The sequence below is a fragment of the Neovison vison genome, chromosome 2 (genome assembly GCF_020171115.1).
Source record: "Neovison vison isolate M4711 chromosome 2, ASM_NN_V1, whole genome shotgun sequence".
In the NCBI taxonomy this organism is placed as follows: Eukaryota; Metazoa; Chordata; class Mammalia; order Carnivora; family Mustelidae; genus Neogale; species Neogale vison.
Window position 1 is genome coordinate 222,709,209 of NC_058092.1, and position 16,327 is coordinate 222,725,535.

Here is a 16,327-nt window from a genome sequence, read left to right on the forward strand (position 1 = left end):
TCCCTAGAGCCGGCTGCTTAACCAAAACGCTGTGAGGGCACTGGCTGCACGTTGAGGTGATTCTACATAATCCGTCTTGGTGACACTCTCAGACAGCCTCAATAAGAAGAGATGTCCTTGACTCTTTATTTAGGAACTTAGTGCCCAACCATGTGTATTCGACGGCTTGGGCTGCCATAACAAAATATCGCAGACGGGGAGCTTAGACAATAGAAATTTCCTTTCTCATGGCTCTGGAGCCTGGAAGTCCAAGATCAAGGTGTCAGCAGGTTTGGTTTCTACTGAGGGCTCTGTTCTTGGCTTGCAGGTGGCCGCCTTCAAAGTGAGTCCTCACACGGTCTTTCCTCTGTCATCCCCAGTACCTTTTCCTCTTCTTACAAGGACATCAGTCATATGGGCTCAGGACCCTACCCTTATGACCTTATTTAGCCTTAGTTACCTCTTGAAAGCCCCTATCTCCAAACGCAGTCCCAATGGGGGTTAGGGTTTCAACATGAATTTAGGGTGGGGGGACACAATTCAGTACATAGCACCTAGACTGGCGTTGAAGGCCCACCATTAGCAGATTCTGACCCACCTTTCTAATTCATTTCGTATTGTTCTTCATGCTGCTTGATGTACACACAGAGATATTGTGCTATCTTATCTTTGCACATCCACTTCCTTCTTCCCTGAATGCCTGCCCTGCTTCCAGCTCCATAACTAAATCTTACCAGTCCTTCAAAACCCTGCCCAATTTCCATCACTTTCCCCAAAGCAGTTCCAGATGGCCTTTACCCCAACCCTAAAGTGATTTCTCCCTCCTTAAAGCTCCTTAAAACTGGGGCACCTGGGAGGCTTGGTCAACTGAGCATCCAGCTCTTAGTTTCAGCTCAGTCCATGATCTCAGGGTCTTGAGATCAAGTCCCACGTCAGACTCCACGCTCAGTGGGAAGTCTGCTTGGAATTCCCTCTCCCTGGGCTACCCCCTCCTACCTCCCACCTAAAAAAAAAATCCCTTAAAACCAGTGGTTTCTGTATCCTTTATCGATAGAGCTTACCATACTCTACCTCTGTATTTTGGTCCTCTTGTATTGTAGTTGTCTGTGTTAGCTTATCTCTTCTTTAACTTTATAGCATTAGCATTGGAAGTCTGTAGGGCCCCCAGGTGATTTATTTTAACACAAAGGCATCAAATAAGCATTGATTGGCTGAATGACTGAAGTAATACTCTTCCTTTTCTTTTTTTTTAATTTATTTTTTATTTATTTTCATACTCTTCCTTTTCAAAGTGATCTCTAGTTCTTACTTGAGCTTTTTTCCATATAGTGGATCATCTCTGAGTTGGCTTGTTACACGTACTCCATGGTAGCCGTTCCTCTGTATGATACCTTGGGAGCAGAAGCCATCGTATACATTGTCAACAGGGGTAAGAGTTTGCTATTAAATTATAACTTGATCCTATCTTAATGCTGAGTAATTCCTCAATATCTGCTTTTGTTAGCCAACTTGGAATGCTATGGTCAGAATTTGGGGAAGTTTTTCCTGTTCTGTAATACGGAGGATATAATTTACAAGGAAATTACAAAGAGCCCAAGCAGGTGTTGGCTTCTACATAGAAGGTTCAATGAAATGTTCCAGGTGGCAGAGTGTAACAATAGAGTTTAGAGATAAGACTACTTACGTTGGCCCCTCTGGATAAAAGGTCATAGAGTGAGTCACTAAGTCACTTAATTGACTAAATCACTATGAAACCACTGATTTCATTTCCTATCGTTGTAAATCCAAATCAGTACAGTTAGTCAGCATGTACCAATGGTACATACATTTGTAGAAAAAATTATCATTGTTTGAGAAGTAAGTACAAGTTCAGTGGCTCACTAACAACCCATTCACATATCTAAGATCTAACTTTCTGTCCCAGAACTAGGCGGTTAAGTGACTAGACCCATTTGGACTATAGACACAATCGCAAGTTTTTTTACTTTTACAGACGAGTATCCAAGAAAATGCTAACATGTAGAATCATAAACTGTTTATCTGCTAAAATGCCATTTGTCCCTTCTTTTCCCTTCTATTCCCTACTCCCCTCCCCAAAATAAAACACACTGACAGAACCACACGTGAGGGATCCATGTTTGTTGTCTGTATTCTTAAGAAGAAGGAGTTTTGTGACTCTAGAAACTGTAAACTGTCTGGGTAGCTTGCATGAAAATTATGTGCTTCTGTTTCCATTACGCTCATTTATTATTGATGGAATGCTTCAGGTTTTATGCACTATAAATCTGATTTGCAGATGTAATTTCATCTGGGTACCCACTAGCTTTGAAATTTTCAGAAACGTCTTCCTCCTTGCAAAGCAATCAGGTACCGGGCAGAGCAAGAAGGTGACCTCCTGCTCTGTTTCTGCTTTCAGCTGATATCACTACAGTGATCTGTGATACGCCCCAAAAGGCATCGATGCTGATAGAAAATGTGGAGAAGGGCCTCACCCCGGGCCTGAAAGTGATCATTCTCATGGATCCTTTTGAGGATGACATGAAGCAAAGAGCAGAGAAAAGTGGAATTGAGCTCTTATCCCTGTTTGATGCCGAGGTATGTGCCTTAAATTGAACTAATAGCTCGAAGGTGGCTCTGCCACCAGGCACGTTGATGAGGATATCGGCAGGAGAGCACAGGCTGCTGTCAGCCAGCAGTGGAAGGGGAGGAGTCCATGAGACTCCTGCTGTGAGGCTTTGGGGAGAGTTTCCCTTGAACAATTCAGGGACTGTGTCAGAGGAGAATGGTCTGTGGCCAGTAGGCACAGACTTCTAAGTAGAGGACTTATCAATACGGAGTTCGGTGGTAGCTAAATATAGGGGTCCTGGAGTCTGGTGGCAGGGTTCACGTTCCAGCACCCCATCCATGAGTTGGGTGATCTTAGGTAAGATTCTCCGCATCTCCCTTCTCCCCTCTGTAAGATGAGGCTGACATAGTTCCCACCTCGCAGAGTGGTTGTAAAGAGTTGCCTGAGTTAATCTATAGAAAGTGTTCGGAACAGTGCCTGCGATGTAGTAAGCCCTGAAATGTCAAGAATTCCTGTTACTCAAAAAGGTTTAGTAATGGTCCTAGATGACTGGACCTCAAGAGTAGAATGGGAAATTTGGACATCTGGAATCTGCCCTCTGGAGGCTGGAGTTCTAGAGAAACGCTATGCTCTATCCCTGGGCCTTTCACTGTGCCTGAATGTTGGCTTCTGGGCCTGATTTGGGTTACAATTTTGGTTCTACTCTCACAGAATAGGGGTGTGTTTGCATGGAAAAGAGAAAGAGAGGGTTGTATTTGTCATTCGTCGTCCCATCTTAACTAACTAGACTTCCTTTCTTGGCTGTCTGTTCGTGTAGAATCTAGGCAAAGAGAACTTCAGAAAACCTGTGGTAAGTTTTCTTCTGTTCAAATTTGAGTCTTGCCCTGTTCAATTCCCAAAGTTCTTGGTAAGTTAATCTCTTGTGCTTCCCCCTCTAGCCTCCTAAACCAGAAGACCTGAGTATCATCTGCTTCACTAGTGGGACCACAGGTCAGTGTGCAGGAAGCTGTCCCAGAAGCCCCTGGTTGGCCAAAAACATGGCTTGAGTCACTGAGCATGGGTGGGCTGGTAAATAGTCCCTAAAATGAGCCCTATCCTTAGGGTCTTATACCCCAAAGCTTTTGAATATGGATGACCCAGTGGAAAAACAGGTATAAGCAAATACATTTCATTGAACACACTGGGAAGGGTTTCCATGCTATGGATTTCGGGAGCCTTTCAGATGGCATCACAAAGTCAACTTTCTTCCCCAACGACCACTCTCTCAACTTGACATCATCAGAATAGTTTTGCTCAATCAAGGTGACCCAGAGAGAGTTCCACGCAGATCAGTGTGTGTCTTCCCCCACCCCTACAGTGACTTATCCTATTAGAACTCCTAATAGCTTTTGATATGGCCCATGATGGTCTATAGTCATATTCTCCTGTCCACTGAGCCAGTTTGTAATGTGATAAGTAATAAAGTTTGGTCTGAAGTCCTCAATATAAAAACAGCACAAGGTGGGGTTACTTGGATTTTTGCTTTTGACTGTTAACAATCTGAAATTGTAACTGTACCCTCTGTGGTAGTAGACGGCTAACAGTGTTGTCAGTGGTGGTGTCTCTGGGTGCATTAATTGTTCATAGATGGTGTCCCATACCATTCATAAGAGGACACAGTGACAGGAGAAGCTCTTGGCTCTCTGGAACAGAACCAATTGAATGCAACTTCTTTCATAGCCAAAGGCTGCCTATTAGTTATTTAAAGGCTTTTTCTCATGTCCTGTTTCCTATAGGTGACCCTAAAGGAGCCATGTTGACCCATCAAAATATTGTTTCAAATGTTTCTTCTTTCCTCAAGTGTATGGAGGTCAGTGGTCCATTGAAAAAGAGATCCTCATTAAAATGTAAATCTGTCTTAAGATTTTAATCTTGATGGCAGAGGAGGCAAAGACAAACACAAAACAAACCAGAAACAAACAAAAATCATGTTACAGGCCTGAGTGTGGACAAATAATGGTGCATCTTGGTCCAGAGGTCTGTGCATTTTCAAGCCTTGGTCTTTTAGAACTGCACATCTCTACACTCAGTGAAGTTAAGGGACAACCTCTCAGACTTATACAGTGTACTACCTGTACAACTGTGTGTGACAGTCCTAGGAAGGAGTGTTCTTTAAAATCAAAGAAAAAATTTTATTGAGATATAATTGATATAACATTATGTTAATTCTAGATGTACAACATAATGATTCATGTGTATGTGTGTATTTATATATGTATATATGTTACAAAATGGTCCCCACAATAAATCTAACATCCCTCACCACACGCAGTTTTTTTTTCTTGAGAACTATTAAGATCTAGTTAACAATTTTCAGATATACAATACAGTATTATAAACTATTAACTATAACTAGTAATAGCTTGTTTTAAATCTCCTTTGGAAGAGAAAGCTGGCATTAACCTAATGTTGTCTCCTCCTTGTTCTGATCGATAGCATGTTTTCAAGCCCACCCCTGATGATGTGACCATATCCTACCTCCCCTTGGCTCATATGTTTGAGAGGGTTGTACAGGTGAGTGTCCTGTGTTCCCAGCAGATATGTGAAAAGACAGTCCTGACTTGCTAGTTCCATGTTTTACACAGCGTTTCCAGTCCTTTCTGTGATGGGAACGTACAGGGAGGGAACAGGTGCAGCTGAGCCCTGAGTCCGGCCTTACTCCTCACTTGCTGCAAAGCCTTTCTAGCAGGGTCTGGGTCTGTCCAGTGGGGCTGATGGTTGCTTCTGCCTTCACACAGTGTGCCTGTGAGTCCTGAAGTCCAAGCCAGGAGCTGACTATCTGCTCTTGACTCTGAGCTGGGAGAGGAAACATTAGTTCCTCTTTTACATTTTGTGTTGGTTAGAAAAAAAAATTTTTTTTTAATCTTGGGTTAGACCAGGGCACCTGGGTGGCTCTGTCGTTAAGCACCTGCCTTCGGCTTAGGTCATGATCCCGGAGTCCTGGGATGGAGCCCTGCATCAGGCTCCCTGCTCAGCAGGGAGTCTGCTTCTCCCTCTCACACTCCCCCTCCTAGTGTTCCCCCTCTCGCTGTCTCTCCCTGTCAAATAAATAAATCTTAAAAAAAAAAATATATCAGGTTAGCAAGAAGAAAGTTAGCTCCTGGAAGGGCAGAGAAAGAGCATTTGATCCAGGGAGATGTTCAGCATGTGTGTGTGTGCCAGAGAGCGGCCTTTCTGTGAGTGGACCGCAGGCTTTTCAGGCAATTCTGGGGCGAATTGGAGAACTGAAAGAGGTGCTGGCTTCCCCAAACCCGTTTGGTTGGACAGAAAATCCCCTCTCTGCTTCCGGCATAAATCCCTCTTCAGCCAGCTTATCTGTTGATGGGTGAAGTGCCAAAATGAACAGTTCAGCAACTTGGGCTGAGGTATTGACATCTGATTAATACAATATCAATTTTCAGAAGGGTACTTTTTCACGTTTTAATGTCTCTGAAACTGAGACGTCTTGCAGCTATCGGCACGTTGTGGCCTAAGTGGCAGTGTTTTCCTTAGGGCTGTGCAGTGAACGAACGGTCTCTGACAAAGGACAGTGTCTCAGACTGTCCCTCAGAGCTCCGGGTGGCACAGGGTGGGCCCTCAGTCTCACGGTCTGTGTCACCTCTGATGCCACCTCAGCAGCAAAGAGTTTCCAACCTGTCCGGGGGTGGGCTCGTGGAATTCCGGGTATCCGAAACGTGTGGGGAGGGGGCTGTACAGTGGGCAGGGTCCATGGATGTCTCCTTGGTTCCCCGATTCTGTCTAAGACAGTCCCTACCCAAAGGGGGCCTTTGGCTCTGAGCCCTGATCTCTGGTTTTGCTTTTAGGCTGTTGTGTACTCCTGTGGTGCCCGAGTTGGTTTCTTCCAAGGAGATATCCGGATGCTGCCTGATGACATGAAAACTCTGAAGCCCACGGTGTTTCCCGTCGTGCCTCGACTACTCAACAGAATCTATGACAAGGTACTAACCTCGCTTCTGCTGGGCTGGCCCTGAGGTGAAGGACATGTCTGTGGCTGAGGCCTGACTGAGCTCTCAGAGACTCTGTGTTGCTAAGACATTTTTTTCCACGTCCACCTCCTGCTGCCTACAAGCACCTGCCTATGGCCACATAGGCGACTGTGAAACACCGTAATAAATGAAACCCCTTCATCTGGATAGGATAACGTGGACCAGATCTGGAGAAAGAGCTCAATTCAGAGACTTGGGGAGCCCCTCAAATTTAAGCTGACTTACCGAGGAGTTGTCACTCTGATTTCTTAACACCTGTTGCCACGGAGCTTCCTGCTGAGGCGCGGGTCCCGCGGTCAACATTTCAAATGCATTCCATTATCCAAACCTCCCAAAATCACAGGAAATCACATCTGGACTTACCATTTCCAAATTACAGCTGAGGAGACTGAGCCTCAGAGGTTAAACAAACAAACAAACAAACAAAAAGCTTAACCAGAGTCTATCCAATGAGGGGTTGGGCCACAATCCTATTGTCACAAAGTCCTTCCTTGCCATTGATCCCTGCTCTGTTTTTCTTTAGAGTTTACAACGTAGTGATTTTTCCAATTCGATTAATTCAGTTACTTCCCTTGTGTTCCTTAGGTGAGATTCTTCCATAACGACATGACAAATATTCTTTCCCTTTATTTATCAATCTTCAGAATAATGAACTGGTGCCTCAGTGGTCTTCGGAAATGACCCAGATTTTTTGCTTTGTAATATTATGAACTCGTGATTTGCATAGTTGTACACTTAATGCACTTCGTTCTTCCTGATGTCCAAATTGGCCCTCTGTGGAAGCTGGGAGCCCCATCAAGCTGTTCACGTGTCCTTTTGACCTAACCCCAGTAGTTTCTTACAGCTTCCTTGCTTTGTGATATAACATGTCCCCAGTCTTTTTTTTTTTTTTTAATTTTATTTATTTATTTTGACAGACAGAGACTACAAGTAGGCAGAGAGGCAGGCAGAGAGAGAGGAAGGGAAGCAGGCTTCCTGCTGCGCAAAGAGCCCCATGAGGGGCTCGATCTTAGGACTCTGGGATCATGACCTGAGCCGAAGGCAGAGGCTTTAACCCACTGAGCCACCTAGGAGCCCCCTCAGGTTATCTTTAATGTCTCTCACCCAAGTCTTGGATTGTTTAATCTTCCCAAGGAGTCTTTGGAACTGGGCTATGAGCCCAGGCAAGATAGTAATAGACTCCAGGCTCTGAACCAGATGCTTGATCACTTCATAACTGCACAGGCGTGGGAGCCCCGAGCAAATAATGACCACATGGCACTCTTCACAGGCTCTGGACTCCAACGCTGAGACTCTAGCTCTCCCCTTCACACTGGTGATTCTTAGATACTATCCTGGGGCTCCAGGGATGGGGCAGGCAGCCTTCTAGAACACAATAACCCCAGGACATTGAAAGTGCTGTTTTTAGAAGAATTGTTAACAATCCTAACGGCTCTCAGCATGCTATGGAATTATTTGCTGATTACTATGGTTTATGTTCATGTTGTTAGATATTTTTACTTTGGAAAAAAAAAAAGATTTATTTATTTATTTGTGAGAGAGAGAGCACATTAGCAGGAGCAGAGAGAAAAGAATCTTAAGCAGACTCCAGGCCAAGTGTGGAGCCCAATGCGGGGCTTGATCTCATGACCCTGAGGTCACGACCTGAGCCAAAACCAAGAGTCAGACACTTAACTGACCCTACCACTCTGATACCTCAGACACTTTTACTTTTTTTTTTTCTTTATAAATAAAGATCACTTAATTTCTTTTTTAAGATTTGATTTATTTATTTGAGAAAGCAAGCACAAGGAGGGAGAGGAGCAGAGGCAGAGGGAGAAGCAGACTCCCCACTGAGCAGGGAGCCTGATGCAGGACTCAATCCCAGGACCCCAGGATCATGACCTGAGCTGGAATCAAACACTTAACCGACTGCGCCACCCATGCCACCCCCCACCCCTGCATGTTTTTACTTCCAAGAGTTTTTTAATGATATGGTGATACTTCACACAGAGTTTACTTGTGTCACTTATTTTAAAAATGGAGGGCTTTATTAGTGTGAGTCTCCAAATTCCAGCTTTTGTCAGTGACTTATTAGGAGGAGATTATCTTGTGAATAATGAAGATAAATCTCTTAAGGTTGAAAGAGGTATCAGGGATGACAGGATTCTGGCAACATTTGAGCGTAGATCTTAGAGCTGATGAGACATTAGTAAAACGATGGTATAGGCATGAGTAGATGCCTAGAGCACGGTTGGCAGATGAACAGCTCTATTGGCTATAGGCTCAGAAATGGAAGTATCGATAGGGAAGATGGCTGGAGAGTTCTCTTCCAATTTTGTGCAGGAAAAGAACCTTGGTTTCCTTGAATCTGACTTCCAGTAGGATGGAGTCCTGAAGGCCAGAATATAGGGTTCAGGATTTAATTTTGGAAGTAAGGGGGATTTCGAGTTGTACTTGAAGCTCTCCTTTGGCAGGTATATGTTTGATGGATTAGAGTCGTGAGGCAAGGGAGTCTAGAGAAATAATGTGAGCTTGTAAAATAGTGTCAGAACTAAGCCCAAAGTGAAGAAATAAATAGGAAAGTCCATTGGGTTTCGTATGGTGTGGCTAGAGGAACTTTAATCAGAGAAAAGTGGTGTTTCTCCAAATTTAATGTATATAAGCTTCAGAGGTATGGGGATGGGGGCATGTCGTGCTTGTTTAAAAAGAATAATAATCAGGTTCCTAGGTCTTTCTTTGATCTATTGAAAGCCCAAAATGTATTGCCCATTGAGCTGTTTCTTATCTATCCAAATGATTTTCGTAGGCAGATATTGAGAACATTTTAAGGACATGCTCAAAATTGTCAAGATTGTTTGCCAAGGACAAGAAATCTGCAGGAGCTAGAACTCTGTACATATATACTCAGTGTACTTATGTCTTAGTGTGGCCATAATTCTCTGGAATTGTCATTATTTAGCAACCCAGTTCATGAATGAAAGTCACTTTATTATGAAGCAAGAAGGCACTATCTCTTGCTCACTGATGAATGGCTTTGGTGAGCATCTCCAATAGGTTCTGAACTAAGAGGAGCTATCATCTTGTAGGTACAAAATGAAGCCAAGACACCCTTGAAGAAGTTCTTGTTGAACTTGGCTATTTCCTCTAAATTCAGTGAAGTGAAAAAGGGGATCATCAGGCGTGACAGTTTATGGGACAAATTCATCTTTTCAAAGATCCAGGTAGGTTGGCGGGGTCTTGGACAGAGCCAGGCAAATATCTAGGCTTTCTGCTAGCTTATCATACTTGGACAACTTTGTCATTAAAGGAAATTGGTCAAAAAGCAAAAAAAAAAAATTGTTAAGTTCTAACGTATACTCTTATTCTCTTAGGTGATCTATTGACATTATATGTAACATAAAGGGCCTAAGAATATAAATTATCTGAGGAAATATTTAGGAACTGCAGGTTGAGTTCCAGCTATGGGTTATAGGGACAAGGACAGTGAACATGTTAAGTGCTCTTCCTCAAGGCCCGCCCTGTTCTAAGTGCTTTGTAAATTACCTAGTTTAATTCTGATACTGGGTAGATGCTCTACCCATTTAGCAATGGAGGAAATTGAAGCCAAGGAATAGGTTTCAGAGCCTTTGTTTTTTTTCTTCTACTCAACAGGACAACCTGGGTGGGAGGGTTAATTTCATGGTCACTGGAGCTGCCCCCATCTCTTCTCCAGTCTTGACGTTCCTCCGGGCGGCACTGGGATGTCCGGTAAGACAAGCACCTCCTTTGAAGATAGCTTATTTCACTTTTGCACAAATAGAGCTCACTCTTTAAAAAATGAAAACATGACTGAAAAACACCATGGAGAAAGTTACCCCTCAAAATCTCAAAATCAGTAAAAATAATCCTTCTCTTTATGCATCTCTGTATACAAACTTTTATATAAACTGGCATCAGTTCTGAAATACTTATTAAACTATGTCCCATCCACATTGATCCTGGTCAAATAAAGATCTACATCATTTTAGTTGTTTTGAGGTAGTTTATTGGATGTACCTGAAACTCATCTCCTACAGATGGACACTTAAGCCACTATTTTTTTCACTATTATAATCAGTGAGATGATAAGGATACTGTCTACCAAAATAGTCATAATATATGAGTTTGCTTTGTATGTTAATGTAGATTATCACACTTCCCTCCAGAAAGGTCTTGTCTTTTTTTATACATTCCTGCAAATAATGCACGAGACCTTATTTCCCTACATTCTTGCCCGTGTCAGGCTTTCTCAGTTATTTAAATCTGAACCAACTAGAAGCATGAAAAATCTCAGTGCATTTTTGTTTCTTTTATTAACACCAAACATCTTTTTATCACTTATTGGCACTTGTATTTCTTCTATGAGTTACTCTATTACTTTCTTACAGAAAAATTGCTATATACCAGTTTCAAATGTTTATGTCATCAAACTGATTAAACTTTTTTACTTGTGGTTTTGAATTGCTTAGACAGGACTCTCTGACTCCAGTATTCCACAAGACTGCTGTCCTTCATATTTTCGGATACTCAAATGGTTTTACTTTTTTCTAATTAAGTCTCTATTTCATGTCGAATTGCATACAAGTGCTTGGGCGTGGACATTCTCTTTTTCCCCCAGAGAGCTAACTAGTTCATCCATTCGACCAACATGCACAGCATGAGAAAAACAGGTCCTTGTCCACACCATGTCCCCTTGGGTAGGACCCCCATCAAAAAAGATTCTGAATTGATGCCAAGGCCAGAGCTCTTCTATGCTTTGAAATTACTATCCTCTTGGCCATTTTTAAAACTTTCATTTCCCTCGGCCCCTAAAACCCATGGATCGGTAGGTCCTGTTGCCATCAGAAATACCCCTTCTCCATCACTACAGAGTCTGCCTAGCACGGCCCCACCTACACTGCAGGAGCTGGGGCCCTGGTTTGCCCCACCAGCCTCTCTCCGGTCAAGGTTATCCACTATACCAGGGTTTGGCAAACTGCAGCACAGGCCAAATCTGACCCATTGCCTCTTTTCAGAAGCGAAATTTTGGTGGAATGGAGCCATGCCCATTCATTTACATAATGTCTACAGCTGCTTTTGTTCTCCATTGGCAAAGTAGTCCAGACAGAGCCCAGAGGCTCACAGCACTGAAAATATTTATTCTCTGGTCCAGTAGAGAAAAAACTTGCCAGTCACTGTTCTGTATCACAGCTGGAGCTATTTCTTTCAAAAAGCAACAACATAACACACCAATAAACAAAACCCCAAACAACTGAAGCACTGCTGTCTGTTTTCAATTCCTTCAGAAGGGCTCCTCTGCTCAGGCTCAAGAGCCATTGTCCCCGGGTGTCACTTCACTTCATAACTCACATTTTCCTGTCAACTTGAAATGCTACCTCTCCTGAAATACAGTAGAAGTATTAATATCTTGGTCTATTTCTGGAGCCTTTTGGTTTTTGGGTGCACTCCCACTAACGATTTCGGAGCTCAGGCATGGTATTAGGTATTAATACCTGAAGGTACTAGGACACCAAGCATCTTCCAATCCTGAGAGAACTTGCTTTCCTCCTGTCTTGCTGTAGGGCATTGCCATTTCATGCTTTGTCTTAAGTAAGTCTCAGAGCCTTCTTTGGTTTCCGCAGGTGTTCGAAGCATATGGTCAAACAGAATGCACAGCTGGCTGTACGTTTACGTCACCAGGTGACTGGACTTCAGGTAGGTTCTCCACCTACTGGGCGGGAGATGCGGTGGTTGGGAGAAAGGTTCCACCTGAACTAGGGCTTAGGTTAGAGAACCTGTGCTCTGGCCAAATGTGGCACTCGGCAAACTCAAGTTTCAGTCCAGAGGTTTCTATCTTGGCTATCCAGCATGGGCTCCAGGTAACTTTTCAGTCTTTCTCTTTTAGAGTCAATCCATAAATATCTCAGAAATGTGCCCAGAACTATCACTGGTTCATGGCTTCCCAGCTGAAATAATGTGGTGTGTTCTAGGGCATGTTGGAGTTCCCCTGCCTTGCAATCACGTGAAGCTGCAAGATGTACCTGACATGAACTACTTTTCAGTGAACAACGAAGGAGAGGTGGGTAGGTTGTGCTCTGCAGTCACGCCCAGACAATCAGAGTAGAGACGTTTATGTCAGAAAGAGCACACAACTGTGAGCAGACGTGGGTTTGACTCGAGATCTTTAACAAGGAACTGAACATCTGTGCGCCTCACTTTGCTAGCGCCTATAACAGGGACTAAAATCGGGTGGTGTTCCCACTGTAGTGGGAATCATCCAATGGTTTAAGGTGGGAGCAGGTGTTTGGTCAGTGCCTCTGCTGGGAGTCCCAACCTTTGCCACTGGTTCCACCCTGTGCTCTCTTCTGGGCAGATCTGCATCAAGGGCAGCAATGTGTTCAAAGGATACCTGAAGGATCCTGAGAAAACCAAGGAAGCCCTGGATGAGGACGGCTGGCTTCACACAGGAGACATCGGCCGTTGGCTACCGGTGGGTGCTTCTTCAGAATTTCTGGAAGCCTCTGTTGTTGGGGACTGAAGAAAACTGTTTATAATATGCAGAGATGCGAGTAGATTCATCAGCGGAGGCAGCTGGAAGGATTAGGTGTGTGTCCTGCCTGGCTTGTGGCATCCTCAGACTATAAAGCGGAGACCAATACCACTGAAGAACCTTCAGTTCTTCAGGTCGGGGATCTGTGTTCTAGTCCCAGCTATTCCATGGACCAAGAATGTAATTTCGAGTACGTCCCCACACTAGAGTGACAGAGCCCCGTGCCTTATCAGTCATTTCCAGATAATGTCCATTAGGCTGAACTGAAAGCTAATTCCTGGAGTCAGCCTTCTTTATGGTTCAATGGTTGGTTCAGTCTGTTGTCCTACTTAGGGTGTGATCACGTGGATTGTATTTGCTACTTGTCCCAATTCTACAGTTCAAATCCCTAAGAACCTAAACTCCTCAGATCAATTGGCTCTGAAAAATGAAGCTGCAAATGACCTCTGGTGGCTGGTCAGAGCCTTCCCCGGCCCTCCTTCAGTCCTACCGAGCACAGTCGTTGACATGCTTCATTAGCATTAGGACAGTGAAGCTCTTTCAGCCTGCTCAGGGTCTAACAGGAGGGATACACGAAAGGGAGTCAAGGACCGGGAGATCCAACTAATCCAGAAATCTTAGTAAATATAAATTCCCTATTACTGAGAGTTCTGGAAATGGAATAATTGGAAATTAAGTTATTGGAAATTCAGAGCTGCGAAGTTTCTTCATTAGATGAGACAACCACTTACACAGCTTTAGCAGGTCCTGGAGATGCTTTCTGAGGCTCTCCACAGAGGACAAAACAGTATAGACAGGTTCTTGCTGGAAGCCTCTCCCTTCCCTTTCCCCAAAGCCAACAAAGAAAAATGAAAAGTTTGCTCAAAAGTCTCTAGAGAGATCAAGTTTACAGAAAGAAAACACCTGTGACTTTGCCGCTCTATCCACTGACTTCCCCCAGAGGGCTCAAACACTGATGCTGTTCTCTTCCCTATAGAATGGAACTCTGAAGATCATTGACCGTAAAAAGAACATCTTCAAGCTGGCCCAAGGAGAATACATTGCTCCTGAGAAGATAGAAAATATCTACATCAGGAGTAGACCAGTGTTGCAAATTTTTGTACATGGGGATAGCTTACGGGTAATACGCTGTTTTAACGATAGCCATTTTCAGATACAGGCCATGCTGGCTCCAATAGCTACAGGAAACCTGGATAGTTGGGTTTCAGATGAGAAGATTTGTGCTTGTCATACCAAATAAGTGAAGTCATACTCCAACCCTCAAGGCAATATATATGTAAAAAAAAAAAATCATTTAAGTGTGAGGGAGTCTGTGAACAAGTCAATAGAATTGTTGTAATGGTTACTCTAAAGAGTAGCCATTCAGTAACAAAGGGCCCCATGTCACACTTAGTTCCCACTACAGTGGGAGTTCCTGCGGCACAAGGAACTATTTTATACATACTGTGCTTAACCTTAACTTTTGGGGAGTGGGTGGGGATTGGCAAAAGACAGGCCATAGATGCTTTAGGCTTGATGTTGAATACAATTTTTTTTTTGCATAATCAAATTTGAATAAAACATTTTTTTTTAAAGATTTCATTTATTTGACAGACAGAGATCACAGGTAGGCAGAGAGGCAGGCAGAGCGAGGAGGAAGCAGGCTCCCTGCTGAGCAGAGAGCCCGATGCGGGGCTCCATCCCAGAACCCTGGGACCATGACCTGAGCTGAAGGCAGAGCCTTTAACCCACTGAGCCACCCAGGCGCCCCTGAATAAAACATTTTTGTAAAAAGATATGGAGAAGGAAAATGGGATCAGAAATCCATGAGGGTTTGAAATACACGGTGAGAGGAGTGTGTAGTATAGTATGTTGAAATGAGATCTTGGGGAAGTACCTATTATCAAGCTAGAATCCTGTCTTCATCCAGTGTGGGAACCCCTATCCTACCTCTCACGTGGCCTTGTTTCCTTTCTACAGTCGTCCTTAGTGGGAGTGGTGATTCCTGACCCAGACGTGCTGCCCTCATTTGTGGCCAAACTTGGGGTTAAAGGCTCCCTTGAAGAACTGTGCCAAAACCAAGTAAGTCTCCCTTAGGAAAGCTCGATGCACACCCCCGGGGCCCATGGTGGCAGAGCACAGGCTGCTCCAACTCAGGCACCAATGATGCCTTCCTTTTTGGAAGAAGAGACTCTTCCTGTGCTTGGGATAGGTGGATGTAGCTGAAATAGACTGATGGGTTTTATTAGATTGGAGGATAGGATGGGATAAGAGTTAAAAACAAACAAACAAAACCCCCCTTCTGTTATTTTTATAGTATGTTCATTATGGGGGGAAAATTAGAGAATAGAGAATCAAAAAATACCATCCAGAGGAAATCCCTGGTAACATTTAGATTTGCCTTTCCTTCTCATTAGCTTCTTGAGCAATATTAAGCATGAAATGTGCTTGTACATATAAAACTATAAACCTATATATATCCTTCTATCCTGATGAGCTTTTGTAGGCATTTTGAGTTGGTTCACATTTAGCCTTTCATTTGGTCTCTTTTTCAAACCAGCCGTGCTTTAAGCTGTGTTTTATATTCTTAGGTTGTAAAGGAAGCCATTTTAGAAGACTTGCAGAAAATTGGGAGAGATGGTGGCCTTAAATCCTTTGAACAGGTATGTACTACTGATATAATCCTGGTTTCTTACGTCATAGTAGAAAGTTCTAATGTTTAGATTTATAAGAGGGTTTCAATGAAACTTCTAAGGGATGGATTTGAAGTTTTGTACCATTAGCCCACTAAGAACGAATGGCAGTGACCTTTTATAGTTCCTTGTACAATCCTTATTTGCCGTTTATTATCCATTTCCCCTTCTCAGTTCTTTCCCAAATTATCAGTTTGTGGGAATGGACATGTGTTACTGTTCTCTTTACCCTCCCACTGCATCAATCCCACTTTTCTCAAGTTCTTTACATAGCACGCAGGGGGCTCTGCAGAAAAGTCTGAATCACTAATAAATGTGTGTGTGTATGTGTGTGTGTGTGTGTGTGTCTGTGTGTGTGTGTCTTCTCTTCTAGGTCAAAACTGTCTTTCTACATCCAGAGCCATTTTCCATTGAAAATGGGCTCTTAACACCAACACTGAAAGCAAAGCGGGCAGAGCTTTCCAAGTACTTTCGAAACCAAATCGACAGCCTGTATGAGAGCATCCAGGAATAGATTAAGGTACTAGAGCTGGAGGGGGCTCAGAGGTAGCCTGCC

General features: G+C 43.5%; 1 protein-coding gene across 4 annotated transcripts in view; it reads left to right on the forward strand.

Annotated features, from left to right (window-relative positions):
• ACSL5 (acyl-CoA synthetase long chain family member 5) overlaps positions 1–16,327 on the forward strand; it is a 61,822-nt gene that overhangs the window by 44,171 nt on the left and 1,324 nt on the right. For all 4 annotated transcript variants that reach the window (XM_044240509.1, XM_044240508.1, XM_044240506.1 and 1 more), the window contains 16 exons: positions 1,309–1,408; positions 2,396–2,574; positions 3,363–3,395; positions 3,484–3,535; positions 4,321–4,394; positions 5,021–5,098; positions 6,388–6,522; positions 9,639–9,773; positions 10,204–10,299; positions 12,192–12,264; positions 12,540–12,628; positions 12,923–13,039; positions 14,076–14,219; positions 15,059–15,160; positions 15,670–15,741; positions 16,145–16,291. In XM_044240509.1, coding sequence (XP_044096444.1) covers positions 1,309–1,408; positions 2,396–2,574; positions 3,363–3,395; positions 3,484–3,535; positions 4,321–4,394; positions 5,021–5,098; positions 6,388–6,522; positions 9,639–9,773; positions 10,204–10,299; positions 12,192–12,264; positions 12,540–12,628; positions 12,923–13,039; positions 14,076–14,219; positions 15,059–15,160; positions 15,670–15,741; positions 16,145–16,285 — 1,620 coding nt within the window. In that variant the 3' untranslated portion in view covers positions 16,286–16,291. The remainder of the gene's footprint in view (positions 1–1,308; positions 1,409–2,395; positions 2,575–3,362; positions 3,396–3,483; positions 3,536–4,320; positions 4,395–5,020; positions 5,099–6,387; positions 6,523–9,638; positions 9,774–10,203; positions 10,300–12,191; positions 12,265–12,539; positions 12,629–12,922; positions 13,040–14,075; positions 14,220–15,058; positions 15,161–15,669; positions 15,742–16,144; positions 16,292–16,327) is intronic.